Here is a 16,241-nt window from a genome sequence, read left to right on the forward strand (position 1 = left end):
GAACCAACTTCAAACCTTTATCCGTCTCTGGTACCCCGTAAGATTTACCAGGTTAGAGTGAAGCATTGCTAGTTTTCTGAATCTGTACTGATTGATCATTTTTTTTGCCATTATGTTCTGCCTATAGATGCCCCCTTTCAGGCCCAATGAGTTTTTATTGGAAAGACACTGAGGATACAAGCAATTCACCACTTTAATTATTTTGTAATTACAGACCAGCACATACTAAAACAGCTAGATGCAAAGTGCATGTTTCATCTGGGATCCTGTCATTTCCCCAGAAGGTTCTAAAAGGCTCTGTACACCCATTTAAAAAAAAACCATTGCTGTTCACAGCTCTTTATATATAAATTGCCCTTTTCTGGTTTATAATCTCTTCTCTGATTAATTTATCTCTGAGTAGAAGGGAAACAAACGAGGAAGGAATGAAGAGACAAAGACAGGGACAGAGAAAGAGAGAAAGAAAAATAGAGAAAGAGGAAGAGAATGGGGAGAGAAAAAGGAGAAAGAATGAGGGAGAAAAGGAAGAGAAAGGAGAAAAAAGGAAAGGTGAGAGAAAGTGAGAAAGAGATAGAGAGAGAAAGATAAAGCGAAGCAGAGATGGATTAGATTAAGACTGGCAAACTATTTTTTTTTGTAGCAGTAAAGCAAAGACAGGAAATACCAAACTCAGTTTGATTCTACACTGGAAAGTTTCTTGGAAGTGTTAAGCTTGTGCAGCACACACACACACAACACAACGAAGCAGACAGACACACACGGGTAGGCAGACAAACAGATATACGGACAAACAGGCACACACATACACAGACAGGCACACACATACACAGACAAAGGGTAGTTATCATAATTTCCAATTTGTGTTGCCCAACTTGGGACCTCAACTTTTTCTACTTTACAGCTTTGAACCCCAGACAGGCAACTCTCCAAATTTTAAAGTGGAAGCAGGCTTTCAGAAGGACCTTGGCAATTCACTACCTTGTGCTTTGCAAACCTGCATCATTCTACTTTTCATTTCAACCGCACCTTAAAACTCAAAACAAATGACTGGAACAACACTGGACTTCAGACTCTTCCTTTGCATCTCTAAAAATGTTGACTGCCAAATGACGGTTCGCCTCTGATTAGTGTCCAAAAAATTAAGCAAAGCTTTAAACTCAGCTACCAATTTCATCAATATATACTAGCAGATTTCCTGCGGCATTACTGACAGTAAGTCACAGGGTACCTAGTCTTATGTGGACAGGAGCATTGCATGAAACAAGAGCTGTCTTTAACTGCCTTGTCACTCAGGCCCCGAGCCTAATTGCAGTTCGGTACATCTTGAAGTTAATTCGAGGCTAATGAAGAACTTTCTTCTTATATACTTTAAATAAATGTTTAGACGTGATATGTCAGTGTTTTATACAAAGTATGATGGATTCAAAACGTTGTCATTAATTTGCAAACCTTCCATGGAGTCGCTCACGTAAATTAGAGGATAGGTTGTTTTATAACAACAGGAACACTGTACCGCATAACAGACAATGTATTATTCTGCTGCTATGGGGCTTGTCCCTTTATTGCTCCACGGTTTACTGCTGTATCAAACCACATTCCGAGCTCAAATAGAATAGATTATCTATTGCTGGAAAAGTTTTTTCTGAAGCCAGCAGGAAATGGCTGGTCAAAATGTGACTAGAAATCTGCATGTGTGACAAAATGTAGCACCTGAAGTATCAGGGACACATATCAAAACATTTGTGATATACTTAGATCTCCCATGATGTTGTTCATGGGTATTCTCTGAGCTGGCACATGTTTGTGATGCTTAGCTGCTAACCTGACCTCTGCCTTTAAGACCACTGATCTAAACAGGCAAATCGAAGCTAGACAGCAACTACTGAGGGTAATCAAAGGGCATTTGTAATTCCTTGTAAATTTCAGGCTCCAAGCTTAACTGGCTTTCTCTTCAAAACACTGATTCACATCTGCAGCAAAGTGCGACCTATGAGTGAGAGAGAGAGAGAGAGCGACAGACAAAGAGAAAGAGAAGTGAAACTGAAAAGCAGTATCTATCCAGGTAACCTAATTATTTCTTCTGAAATCTTCCTTGCCAAATTTAATGCAAACATTGGAAGGCAGGGGCTTCTTGGCAGGGGGGGGGGGGGGTGGGGAAATTAAACTGAGGAAACATTTTTAAACAATCAATCAGCATTTATTTATGGATCTACCGATTGTCCCTTTACTGCTCAAATTCCAGAAAGCACAACTTTCCACTGAGGCTCATTTCAAACAGTTCACTGAGAAAAGAAAGTATTTATGCAAATCCTTCAAGTCGAATCCTTCCCAACTTTCACCTGACCCGTCGCCCATGAACAAAACTTAAAAGCTCAAATTTCCAATAGGGTCAAACAAGTCACAAGTAACATTAAAATTGTTTATTAAATCATTTATTATTTTGATAACTTCTAAGCAAAAAATACTTTCCCTATTGCTCATTGATTTATGAAGTTTAATTGTAGAGTCAGAAAGCTTCAATTAATCATAAAATGTGAAGTATGGCATTAATGTACAGTTAAAGAAGGCACACCAACTTACTCTACCTAAAGTCCAGGCAAAGTAATACTTGGGTCTGGAGGCGTGGACTGAGATGAAGAGGTAGCAGAGTCTCCAGAAGAAAGAGGCTTCGCTTATAAACTTGTCATCCACATTGTAGGAGATAGGAAAGTTCTTTGTAACTCCCGTAAACCAAACTAGACATACAAAAGTGATAACCATTTTGTTTGCCACAGCTCTCTAAAAAAACAAAATAAACCCCACAAAATATATGTTTAGGTATTTGTCAGCATTGCATCATCAGTATCAAAATATTTAGATTGTAGGACTATAGCTAAAAGCAAATTATAATGCAATAAATCAAAGTTAAGCAGTTTTATGTCAACAGCAAACATACTCAAGTGGTTTATGAACATTGGTAGAAACCGAGATTGAAACCGTGCTGAACATTTATTAATTTCATTATATATATATTTATTACACACCTACATACATATACACACACACACACATACACATATACTAACAATGTTTTTGAACATCCATTAAAATGTCATGAATAAAAACAGTTTTGATGAAAGGTCAGCGACCTGAAACGTTAACTCTGTTTCTTTCTCCACAGATGCTGCCTGATCTGCTGAGTGTTCCCAGCATTTTCTGTTTTTATTTCAGATTTCCAGCATCCGCAGTATTTTGCTTTTGTATTAAAATGTCAGGCTTGTCGAGCACATTAGAGGGGGATTGGTAGCGGTGAAAAGTTATAGAAACATAGAAGGTAGGAGCAGGAGTACGCCATTCGGCCCCTCGAGCCTGTTCTGCCATTTAATGAGATCATGGCTGATCATCCAAACTCAGTACCCTGTCCCTGCTTTCTTTTGAATGACAGTGATGTTGGAGTTGAAGATTGTGGCATCATGTGCTTGGTAACACACAAATATGATTCCCTCTCCCAACAGAATACAAAAGTATTGTTATGCTTTAAATGTTAAACATTTGCTGATTGAATTTACAGGCTTCTAAATGTGACTCAAGTACTTCTGCAACAAGAGGTGTCAGGTTTTTAATCCAGGGCCTTCGAGGTCATAAAAATGCATGACATTACTGTAACATCAGAGGGTCACTCAGTACTGTTCGTGTGGTCAAGAGACTTTTGTCTAATTGACTCAACTAGAACGGATTTGTCACACTGTTTTTATCCAAGTGAAAAATCAACATACAGTACTACACTATCAACATGGAGGTTAACCTCCTGGCTAATCTTCTCTGCATCGTTCCAATTTTAGTATATGTGCTGAAGTAAAAAATGTTTCATAAAAATCATTTCACAAGTTTTAAACAAGGCCAAATTTCCAAGATGGTTGAACTGCAGCGATCTCTCCTTTCCTTCCCCTTTTTATTTTACATTCAATCAGTTCCTAGTGTCATGGAATTATTTTTATTTCATACACGCAAGTTCTTCAACACCACAATAAACTGAGTAATATCCTTTTGTACAGCAAAATGAGCATCTCAATTAGATGAGAATTACACAATGATTTATGAAGCACACTTTTGTGCAGAGCCATTTCCACACACGATTCTTTTAAAACAAAAGGTCTGCACAGCTGGAGGAAGGTTCCAGAGTTCCGTACATTGATCTGATCAAATTCTGCACTCATCATTAAAAAGGCATGCACATTGTGAAATTAGAATTGAGTTTTTTGTGCCAGTAACTACAGGAAACTTTGGTTTATCCGGAGGTTGTATGTCCGGAAACCTCGATCTACCGGCAGAAATCAGGAGCCGTTTTGTGAGGTTTTTTTTCTTCTCGTGGCTTTGTTTTCAACAGTCGGGCTCTGGAAAGTCTCTCTGAAGCTGTTGCTAAGCTACAGAGACGCTTCCAAGGTATGGTCCGACTGTTTACAAGCTGTTGCTAAGCAACAGTGTTTGTTGTCCGATACGGAGATGAAAACCTCCGTATGCTTCAACATTACCTTTGTATGTCCGGCAGTTTTGATAGCTCGGTCCCGTCGGTGCCGGATATAACAAAGTTTCCTGTATCCTAACATTTAAAAGGAGACTGGATTGTGAAGCAGGTTGGTGCACTGTCCTTTCACCTATAAGATTTGGGCTGGAATCCAACCAAGACTAATGAAAGTTGCTCACTCTACAAGCTTCAACGTTCCTCTCAGCCTGAGCATAGCACAAAGCTGCCAATTTGTCCTGTGGGCAATCTTACTCCCATGACCAGGAGGATGGCTGATGCTGGAAACTTACCAGTTTTTACTGATTCAATACGAAAGGGGTGGTCTTCTTGGGTTTAGGTTAAGACACACTCCTGGAGCAGAGTACAGGTATTAAGGGAGAAGATGGGGAGGCTTCACCCTGCACCTTGTCTGCGCTATGCTTGACTAGAGTGTTCAACATTCACACTAGAAATAAAACATAGAAAGTGTTCTTTATTTTAACGCTGTGAGTTGTTATGATGTGGAATGCAGTGCCAGAAAGGGTGGTGGAAGCAGATTCAAATGGTAATTTTCATTGGATAAATACTTGAAAAGGAAAAATAAGCAGGGCCATGGGGAAAGTGCAGGGGAGTGGGACTAATTGGATAGCTCTTTCAAAGAGCTGGCACAGGCACAATGGGCCGAATGGCCTCCTTCTGCGCTGTATCAGTCTATGATTCCTCATTGTTTCTCATACTGATCAGGACTAAACTTGATGAGACAAAACTTTTGATAAAACAAAACAAAACCCGTTCTGTTTTTGAATTCAGCACAGACAGCTGTCTGCAACCCTTGCAGTGTCAAATGGCGAGACAATTGAAGTATGAAGTCGACTGCCTTGATGGGACCACAGCGAAACCATGAGATGCTAAACATCCACTGGTGCTCCAGCACACGGGGTTAGATCATGGCCCTGAATTTCCTCTGCCTTTCTGCTACTGTAACTTTGCCTGAAGTGCAGCACAAACCCGGTTTACGGGCTAAGCGGGGTTTCCACTGCACTTCCGACGAGGTTGCAGTGGCACAGCGGCAGAAAGTCAGAGAAAATTCAGAGCCAACAGCACACAGTAAAAATCCAAACAGTAGTTTTTTTTTTTTTAAATGCCGCAGTTGAACACTTTGATTTTAACACGTGTCCTCCACGAGCTGCTGCAGGTGACTTACTCATGACAGCATTTAAGAGTCACTTATGAAATATTGAGAGATAAAAAGAATCATAAACGCTGGAAATCGCATAACTTCTGATGAAGGGCCATTAATCGGTCTTCCTTTTTCAAATGCTGACCAACCTGCTGTGTATTCCTAGGATGCTCTGGGTTCATGGAATGTATACAGCAAACCACAGCTGAACATTCAATCTCCCTCAGTATAACTATGTAAATATGAATTTCCCATAAAACACACTAACAGAACTGATTTAAAGCATCAATTATTCTTAAATAAATATTCAAGTTAAGTTATTTACAACAACAACTATGGGAATGGTAGCACAGTGGTAGTGTCACTGGGCTAGTAATCCAGGGGCCGGGACTAATGATCCAAAGACATGAGTTCAAATCCCAGGGCAGCTGGGGAATTTAAATTCAGTTAATTAAATAAATCTGGAATAATTACTAGTATCAGTAATGGTGACCATGTAACTATCGGATTGCCGTAAAAACCCATCTGGTTCACTAATGCCCTTTAGGGAAGGAAATCTGCCATCCTTACCTGGTCTGGCCGATGAGCGACTCCAGACCCACAGCAATGTGGTTGACTCTTAACTGGCCTCTGAAATGGCCTAGCAAGCCAGTCAGTCAGTTTAACAAATCACTACAAAAAACAATAAAAAGAATGATACCGGACGGACCACCCGGCATCGACCTCGGCACCGGCTACGGACACGGCAATGACCCTGCAAAGTCCTCCTCACTAACATCTGGGCACTTGTGCCAAAATTAGGAGAGCTGTCCCACAGACTAATAAAGCAACAAACTAACATAGTCATACTCACAGAATCATACTTTTCAGCCAATGTCCCAGACTCCTCCATCATCATCCCTGGGATTGTTCTGTCCCAACAGTAGGACAGATCCACCAGGGGTGGCGGCACAGTGGTATACAGTCGGGAAGGAGTGGCCCTGGCAGTCCTCAATATTGACTCTGGGCCCCATGCAGCCTCATGGCTTCAGGTCAAGCATGGGCAAGGAAACTCCTGCTGATTACCACCTACCACCCTCCTTCTGCTGATGAATCTGTACCCCGCCATGTTGAACACCAATTGGAAGAAGCACTGAGAGTAGCAAGGGCACAGAATGTACTCTGGCTGGGGGACTTCAATGTCCATCACCAAGAGTGGCTCAGTAGCACCACTACTGACTGAGCTGGCTGAGTCCTGAAGGACATAACTGCCAGTCTGGGCCTGCGACAGGTGGCAAAACAACCAACACGAGGGAAAAACCTACTTGACCTCGTTCTCACCAATCCACCAGTCGCAGATGCATCTGTCCATGACAGTATTGGTAGCAGTGACCACCACACAGTCATTGTGGAGACGAAGTCCCGCCTTCACACTGAGGACACCCTCCATCGTGTTGTGTGGCACTACTGTGGTGTATGTGCCTTTAAGAGCCCCTGTGTACTGTAATGCCGGTAATGGCCACTCGGGCTATATAAGCCTGTATAGTGTCTTGTATCTGTTAGTTCACCTCCAGACTTTGTTCAGTAAACACCTGTGAAACCAACTCCTGCATTCCGTGTCTCCATTAACACACGGATACAACAGTGGTGACGAATTGGAAACGGACTTCCCTGCAATTCGGCAGCACCTCAAGGAGATCGATTCCTCAGACGAAAGTCGAAGAAAAACAAGAAAGAAAAAAAAAAAAACTGTGGTTTCACAAGCTAGCCGAGCTGGTGACAGGTACAGCAATAATCCTTCCTGGGCGGCGGTCTGGGGCTCCATCGGCTGGCTCTGCAGCGGGGCCGAGCAGCGAAGGCAGAGGCAAACAGAGACAGAGGGTGGAGCACTCAGGAGATGGCCGGCGCTGCAGAGGGAGGGAAAAGTCCCAGAGAGTCCGGCGGGAACGAGTCTCCACCTATTAAAAAAAAATACCTGTGTAAATAAAAACCGCGGAGAACAGCGTTGTCAGCAGCGGCAGCAAAGCGCGGGAGGCGCCATTTTTTTTCTGTGGGGAAGAAAGGAAAGCGCGGGAGGCGCCATTTTTTTTCAGGATGCCTAAGACTGGCAATATTACTGCATTCGATAGCGATATAGAGGATTGGACCACATATGTGGAAAGAGTGGAGGTATATTGCACAGCAAATGAAATAGAGGATGATAAAAAGGCATCAGTACTTCTAAATCTAATGGGCGCAAGGACATACGGGCTGTTACGAAACTTAATCACTCCAGCCAAACCGAGGGACAAGAATTTTAAGGAGATTGTTGATACCCTACAGGAGCACTTAAACCCAACACCGTTGCTGATAGCGGAACGATTCAAATTCTTCAGGAGGAATCAGCACAAGAATGAAAGTAACGCTGATTACCTCACCGAATTAAGGAAGCTGTCAAAGCACTGCCAATTCGGGGCAGGACTGGCAGATTCTCTTCGAGACAAATTCGTCTGCGGTCTCCTAAGTGAAGGAACACAGAAAAGGCTACTTTCTGAGAAAGATTTGACACTGGACAAGGCTTTCAGTGTGGCTGTATCATACGAAGCAGCCGCAAGAGGAGCTGCAGAGATACAGCAAAAGCCACAGGACTTCGACACCCATGAAATGACACAGGGTTTCAAGAGATGTTATCGCTGCGGCAGATCCACCCATGACCAGAGGAACTGCTGGTTCAAGGACAAAGCATGCAGGCAATGCGGAAAGATTGGACACATTGCACGTGTATGCCGATCTGGAAACAAAAAATCCACGGACAGGAAAAAAATCAATAAGGAAAAATACAGAAAGGTACAAATGATGACGGACAGTAGCTCCGAAGACCAGAAGAGCGATAGCGACTCCGGAAACAAGAGACTAAGCTGTCTCAAATTACATAATGTAATTGCCAAAGAAGATTACCAGACCATTTGGGTTACCCTCACGATAGCGGGGTCCCCAGTTAAAATGGAGCTAGATACAGGATCAGCTCTGACCGTCATAAGTCGACGGGATTACGAGCGGCTATTTCCGCATATACCTTTGAAAGACACATCCATTATCTTGAAAACATATACGGGGCAGAAAGTATACCCCAAAGGAAAAATAAGGGTGCCTGTTGTATACAACGGCAAGGAAATACAGAAGTTGTATTTATACGTTCTGCAAGATGGTGGTCCACCGCTGTTGGGACGTGAATGGATCAGGAAGATACGTTTAGACTGGCACTCCATTCAGGCACTGACGGTGACCAGTAAGAAAAAAAATGATGATGACGTCATACCTGAACGATTAAAAGACATCTGGCCAACGCCAAGGAAGTGTTTCAACAGGAACTAGGAACCTTGAAAGGCGTCACCGCCTCAATAAAAGTGGAAGATGCGGCAATTCCCAAGGTTTTTAAGGCAAGGCCGGTGCCATACGCAATTCGTCCAGCAGTCGAGGCAGAGCTGGAGAATTTGGAAAAGGCAGGCGTATTATCCAAGATAGATTGGAGCGAGTGGGCAACACCCATCGTCCCGGTCATGAAGAAAACGTTGAATAATGATAAATCTGAAGAACAGAGAAAAATTCGCATCTGTGGGGACTTCAAGGTGACTGTAAACCCGGTCCTTCACACGGTACAGTATCCTCTTCCGAGGATAGAAGATATTTTCGCCTCACTATCCGGAGGGAAACGTTTCACCAAAATTGACTTGGCACAAGCATATCTACAGATGGAGGTGAAGAGGCCTCTAAAAAGTATCTCACGATTAATACACACAAAGGCCTATACCAGTACAATCGACTGGATTTCGGAGTAGCATCAGCTCCAGCTATCTGGCAAAGAGTTATGGAGCAAGTCCTCCAAGGGATTCCGGGGACTCAATGCTACCTAGACGACATCCTTGTAACAGGAGAAAACGACAACGAGCACCTTGCCAATTGGGAGCAGGTGCTCACTAGGCTGAGAGAACGGGGCCTACGAGCAAATCGCCCCAAGTGCGAATTTTTCCAGAAACAAATATCATATTGTGGCCACATAATTAACGAGGAAGGGTTGCATAAGTCACCTGAAAAAATTGAAGCGGTCATAAAAGCCCCAGCACCTGAAAATGTCTCACAATTAAGGTTGTTCCTGGGATTGATAAATTACTATCATAAATTTTTACCGAACTGGTCAACTGTTCTGCACCCTTTTAACGAACTGCTATAAACGGGAGTAATTTGGAAATGGAGCGAAGACTGTAAACGTGCCTTCCATAAATGCAAAGGCTTGATCACGTCCAAGGAAGTTTTGGCTCATTACAACCCATCACTGCCAATCAGACTGGCGTGCGATGCATCCCCTTACGGCGTAGGAGCGGTATTATCGCATAGATTCCCTGATGGCTCGGAGCGGCCGATAGCTTTTGCGTCACGCTCATTGAACTCAGCTGAGCGTAACTATGCCCAGATCGACAGGGAAGCACTCAGCCTGGTATGGGGAGTTAAGAAATTCAACCATTACCTACACGGACAAAAATGTACCTCGTTGACTGACCATCAACCCCTCGTCTCCATATTTAACCCTAAAAAGGGTGTTCCCATTATGACAGCGCAAAGGCTACAGAGGTGTTCCCTTTTCCTAGGGGCACACCAATATGACATAGAATACAAAGGATCAAAACAGCATGGGAATGCTGACGGTTTATCGCGCCTACCGTTGCCAACGGTAGAAGAGGCACATACAGTGGACCCAGTGGAGATGTTCCACTCAACCATAGTGGAATGTCTACCAGTAACAAATTCTGCCATTGAAAAGGAAACGAGAAATGACCTGACTCTCTCACGAGTCTACGATTTAACGGTGAAGGGATGGCCAGCACATGGCGAACCACTGTTGCCAGCATTCTCGCAAAGACGAGAACAGCTGTCAGTGTGCCGAGGAACCTTGATGTGTGGATCCAGAGTGGTGATTCCACCCAAACTCCAGGATAAAGTGCTAAAAGAGCTTCACGAGGGGCATCTGGGTGGAGTGAAAATGAAGAACCTAGCCAGAGCGTTTGTGTGGTGGCCAGGTATCGATGGAAACATCGAAGAAATGACCAAGAGCTGCCTAGGATGCCAGAAGGTCCAAAACGCCCCACTACATCCATGGGAGTGGCCCTCATCTCCATGGCAAAGGGTACATATCGACTTTGCTGGTCCATTTATGGACTCCATGTTCTTAATCGCGGTTGATGCACACTCCAAGTGGCCGGAGGTAATAAAGATGTCCTCCACCACCACGGAAAAAACCATCACAGTATTAAGGACCATATTTGCCAGGAATGGGCTGCCTGAACAGATCTGTTCTGATAATGGACCGCAATTTGTGTCCGAAGAATTCAGGAAGTTCTTAAAAAACAATGGGGTTAAGCACTGCACGTCCGCCCCATACCATCCCGCCACCAATGGATTGGCTGAAAGGTTTGTCCAGACCTTCAAGAAGGCCATGGGTAATGAAGACATAAATCTACAGCATAAGGTAGATAACTTCTTGTTTGCATACAGGAATGCAACACATGTGGTTACAAACCAAACTCCCGCCATGATGTTCTTCAATAGAAGCCTAAGATGCCGGCTGGATTTGATCAAGCCAAACATCAGAAGGGACGTGGAGAACCGGCAATTTCAAGGCATGAATGAAAGGCCAACTAGAACCTTCCAGATAGGTCAACAAGTTTTGGCCCGGGACTACCGTACCGAGAAATGGCAGCCTGGAACTATTTGCACACGACTAGGACCGCTGATGTATACCGTGGACATTGGTGAAAGCATAATAAGGCGCCATGCTGACCAGATCATAGAGTCATCCGAAAAGGGACAACCTACACCACAACTCTATACGCCTAATGATGAAGCAGAGATACCCATAGTATCTACCTCCGATCCGGTGATACTGGAACCAGATGAACCCGACACTGGCATTCAAGCCGAATCGACCTTGCCAAAAGAACCTACTACACCACCAGAAACTACTACACCACCGAGGTGTTATCCGGACCGAGTCAGGAAGCCTTCAGAGAGACTGACTTATAATTGATTAACTGCAGCAAATGTGTAGATTATTGTTCTTGTAGCATGTTAATTAATGATTACTTAAAATGTTATGTACTGGTTGTCTAAAAGGGGAGGAATTGTGGTGTATGTGCCTTTAAGAGCCCCTGTGTACTGTAATGCCGGTAATGGCCACTCGGGCTATATAAGCCTGTATAGTGTCTTGTATCTGTTAGTTCACCTCCAGACTTTGTTCAGTAAACACCTGTGAAACCAACTCCTGCATTCCGTGTCTCCATTAACACACGGATACAACAACTACCACCGTGCTAAATGGGATGGAGTCAGAACAGATCTAGCAGCTCAAAACTGGGCATCCATGAGACGCTGTGGGCCATCAACAGCAGCAGAATTGTATTCCACCACAATCTGTAACCTCATGGCCTGGCATATCCCTCACTCCAGCATTACCATCAAGCCAGGGGGCCAGCCCTGGTTCAATAAGGAGTGTGGAAGAGCATGCCAGGAGCAGCACCGGGCATAGCTAAAAATGAAGTGCCAACCTGGGGAAGCTGCAACACAGGACTACATGCATGCTAAAAAGCAGAAGCAGCAAGCTATAGACAGGGCTAAGCGATCCCACAATCAACGGATCAGATCAAAGCTCTGCAGTCCTGCCAAATCCAGTAGTGAATGATGGTGGACCATTAAACAACTAACGGGAGGAGGAGGCTCCATGAATATCCTCATTCTCAATGATGGTGGAACCCAGCACGTGAGTGCAAAAGACAATGCTGAAGCGTTTGCAACCACCTTCAGCCAGAAGTGCCGAGTGGATGATCTATATCGGCCTCCTCCCGAGGTCCCCACCATCACAGAAGCCAGTCTTCAGCCAATTCGATTCACTCCACGTGATATCAAGAAATGGCTGAGCGCAGTGGAGACAGCAAAGGCTATGGGCCCCTACAACATCCCGGCTATCGTGCTGAAGACTTGTGCTCCAGAACTAGCCGCGCTTCTAGCCAAGCTGTTCCAGTACAGCTACAACACTGGCATCTATCCGACAATGTGGAAAACTGCCCAGTGTCCTGTCCACAAAAAGCAGGACAAATTCAACCCGGCCAATTACCGCCCCATCAGTCTATTCTCAATCATCAGCAAAGTGATGGAAGGTGACATCGAAGGTGCTATAAAGCGGCACTTACCAATAACCTGCTCACTGATGCCTAGTTTGGGTCCCGCCAAGACCACTCGGTTCCCGACCTCATTATAGTCTTGGTCCAAACATGGACAAAGGAGCTGAATTCCAGAGGTGAGGTGAGAGTGACTGCCCTTGACATCAAGGAGCCCTAGTAAAACTGAAGTCAATGGGAATCGGGGAAAACGCTCCACTGGCTGGAGTCATACCTAGCACAAAGATGGTTGTGGTGGCTGGAGGTCAATCATCACAGCCCCAGGACATCACTGCAGGAGTTCCTCAGGGCAGTGTCCTAGGCCCAACCATCTTCAGTTACTTCATTAATGACCTTCCCTCCAACATAAGGTCAGAAATGGGGATGTTCGCTGATGACGGCAGTGTTCAGCGCTATTCACAACTCCTCAGATAATGAAGCAGTCCTTGCCTGCATGCAAAAAGACCTGGACAACGTTCAGGCTTAGGCTGATAAGTGGCAGGTAACATTCGCACCACACAAGTGCCAGGCAATGACCATCTCCAACAAGCAAGAGTCTAACCACCTTCCATTGACATTCAACGGTATTACCATCGCCGAATCCCCCACCATCAACACCGTGGGGGTCACCATTGACCAGAAACTTAACTGGACCAGCCACATAAATACTGTGGCAATAAGAGGTCAGAGGCTGGGTATTCTGCGGCGAGTGTCTCACCTCCTGACTCCCCAAAGCCTTTCCATCATCTACAATACTCTCCACTTGCCTGGATGAGTGCAGCTCCAATAACACTCAAGAAGCTTGACACCATCCAGCACAAAGCAGCCCGCTTGATTGGCACCCCATCCACCACCTTAAACATTCACTCCCTCCACCACCGGCGTACCGTGGCTGCAGTGTGTGCCATCTACACGATGCACTACAGCAACTCGCCAAGGCTTCTTTGGCAACACCTCTCAAACCCGCGACCTCTTCCACCTAGAAGGACAAAGGCTGCATGGGAACATCACCACCTCCAAGTTCCCCTCCAAGTCACACACCATCCTGCCTTAGAAGTAAATCGCTGATCTGTCATCGTCGCTGGATCAAAATCCTGGAACTCCCTACCTAACAGCACTGTGGGAGTACCTTAATCACATGGACTGTGGCGGTTCAAGAAGGCGGCTCACCACCATCTTCTCAAGGGCAACTAGGGATGGGCAATAAATGCTGACATTGCCAGCGACGCCCACATCCCATGAACAAATAAAAGAAAAAACTACTTGCATTGATACAGCGCCTTTAACGTATTAAAACGTTTTTAGGATTTGAAAAGAATTGATAGGGTAGATACAGAGAAACTTTTTCTACTGGTGGGGGAGTCTAGGATAAGAAGACATAAACTTAAAATTAGATCCAGGTCATTTAAGAGAAAAGTTAGGAAACACTTGTTCCGACAAATGGTGGTAGAAGTGTGGAAACTCTCTCCCACAAAAAGCAGTAGATGGTAGCTCAATTAATAATAATTTTAAATCGGAGATCGATGGATTTTTATGAGCTAAGGGTATTAAGGGAGATGGAGACAAGGCCGGTAGATGCAGTTAGCATACAGGTCAGCAATGATCTCATTTAATGACAGAACAGGCTTGGTTGAGAGGCTTTTTAAAAAATTAATTCAGGAGATGTGGGCATCGCTGGCAAGGCCAGCATTTATTGCCCTTGCGAAAGTGGTGGTGAGCCACCTTCTTGAACCGCTGCAGTCCGTGTGGTGAAGGTACTCCCACAGTGCTGTTAGCGAGGGAGTTCCAGGATTTTGACCCAGTGACGATGAAGGAACGGCGATATATTTCCAAGTCAGGATGGTGTGTGACTTGGTGGGGAACTTGGAGGTGGTGGTGTTCCCATGCGCCTGCTGCCCTTGTCCTTCTAGGTGGAAGAGGTTGCGGGTTTGGGAGGTTCTGCTGAAGAAGCCTTGGCGAGTTGCTGCAGTGCATCTTGTAGATGGTACACACTGCAGCCACAGTACGCTGGTGGTGGAGGGAGTGAATGTTTATGGTGGTGGATGGGGTGCCAATCAAGCGGGCTGCTTTGTCCTGGATGGTGTCGAGCTTCTCGAGTGTTGTTGGCACTGCGCTCATCCAGGCAAGTGGAGATTATTCCATCACACTTCTGACTTGTACCTTGTAGATGGTAGAAAGGCTTTGGGGAGTCACTCGCCGCAGAATACCCAGCCTCTGACCTGCTCTTGTAGCCACAGGTTTCAAAATTTTGTGAAAAAGTTTCTTTGAACCAAAGAAATTTAAAAGGTTATTCAGTTAGAATTGATATTATTACTTCTAACCTATTGCTGTTGCTGGTTTCCCTTTGACAGTATTCCAGCATAGCGTGTGTGTGTGTGTCCCTGTCTCTGTGTGGGTCCACCAGGGATGTTAGTGTTGGGGAATGCAATTTCTTTCATTTCAGGCACCCGGTGCCAACATCAAGCAGTAAGCCTCAACTTCAGATGAGCATCTCCTACTGCACCAGTAGTGGCCTGTCTAAGTGACAATACGAATTAATACCATATTAGGGGCAGCATTAGGTGAAGGCACACTAAGAACTGGATCGAGATGCCCAAACCTATTTTGCATGGGACCCTCACAGCCTGCAGCTAGAACAGACTTTCATCCCATTAGTCGACGTTGGATCTGAACCCAGGTCCCAGAGGAGAAAGTCCAGTGTCTAACCCATTGCACCGCCCAGTTCCCCAACACCCACTTTTCAATTTGATTACAATTTTGCTTCTTTACAGGCAATCTCAACAAGACACCATGAATAGAATTATTGTCATTGTATACATACCAATGGTGAAGGATCAGGGAACTTGCTACAGCCCCTTTGCTTCCAATGTTCTTCTATTAGTTTCATGTTTATATGGTTTCCTTCAATAAAAGCAATATAGTCCTTGTAACTGCTGGTAGGCCCAGCCAAAATACCTAGAAAGTTCAGGTGATAACTGCAATACTCCAGTAAAGTGGGCCTTACACTGTGAATCAAAAATGGGAAAACATCACAATAAATACATGAACAACCATATTTACAAAGGAGAATGAAATAATCATATACATGTTCAGACCTGGTCTTGCAGCCCATTACCACCCCATGTTGCCGTGTACTATTGTCCTTTTTGTCATTTAATCACGCCTGGCTTCCACCCCATCACAGACCTTCCCCCTTGTTCTTTCCTTTCCCCCCACTTTTCCCCAGCTCTGCACTTGCTTAAAAACTGTTCAATCTCGAACTTCTCCCAGTTGTAATGAAAAGCCAATGACCTGAAACATTGGGCAGGATTTTGCCGGCGCTCAGAGGGCGGGTTAGGGGGCGGGTCCGCTGTCAAAATAGCAAAGATTGACAGCGGGTAGGAAACCTGCAGTCAACTTGCCTCTATGCGAG

The 16,241-nt window shown here is 44.7% G+C and overlaps 1 protein-coding gene across 1 annotated transcript in view; it reads right to left on the minus strand.

Annotated features, from left to right (window-relative positions):
- mboat1 (membrane bound O-acyltransferase domain containing 1) overlaps positions 1 to 16,241 on the minus strand; it is a 185,626-nt gene that overhangs the window by 44,571 nt on the left and 124,814 nt on the right. The window contains exons 7-8 of the mRNA XM_085988926.1: positions 15,651 to 15,834; positions 2,586 to 2,778 (exon numbers count right to left, since the gene is read on the minus strand). Coding sequence (XP_085845052.1) covers positions 2,586 to 2,778; positions 15,651 to 15,834 — 377 coding nt within the window. The remainder of the gene's footprint in view (positions 1 to 2,585; positions 2,779 to 15,650; positions 15,835 to 16,241) is intronic.

The sequence above is a fragment of the Somniosus microcephalus genome, chromosome 5 (assembly GCF_052327205.1).
Source record: "Somniosus microcephalus isolate GS21.2 chromosome 5, FLI_Smic_1.0, whole genome shotgun sequence".
Taxonomy (NCBI): Eukaryota; Metazoa; Chordata; class Chondrichthyes; order Squaliformes; family Somniosidae; genus Somniosus; species Somniosus microcephalus.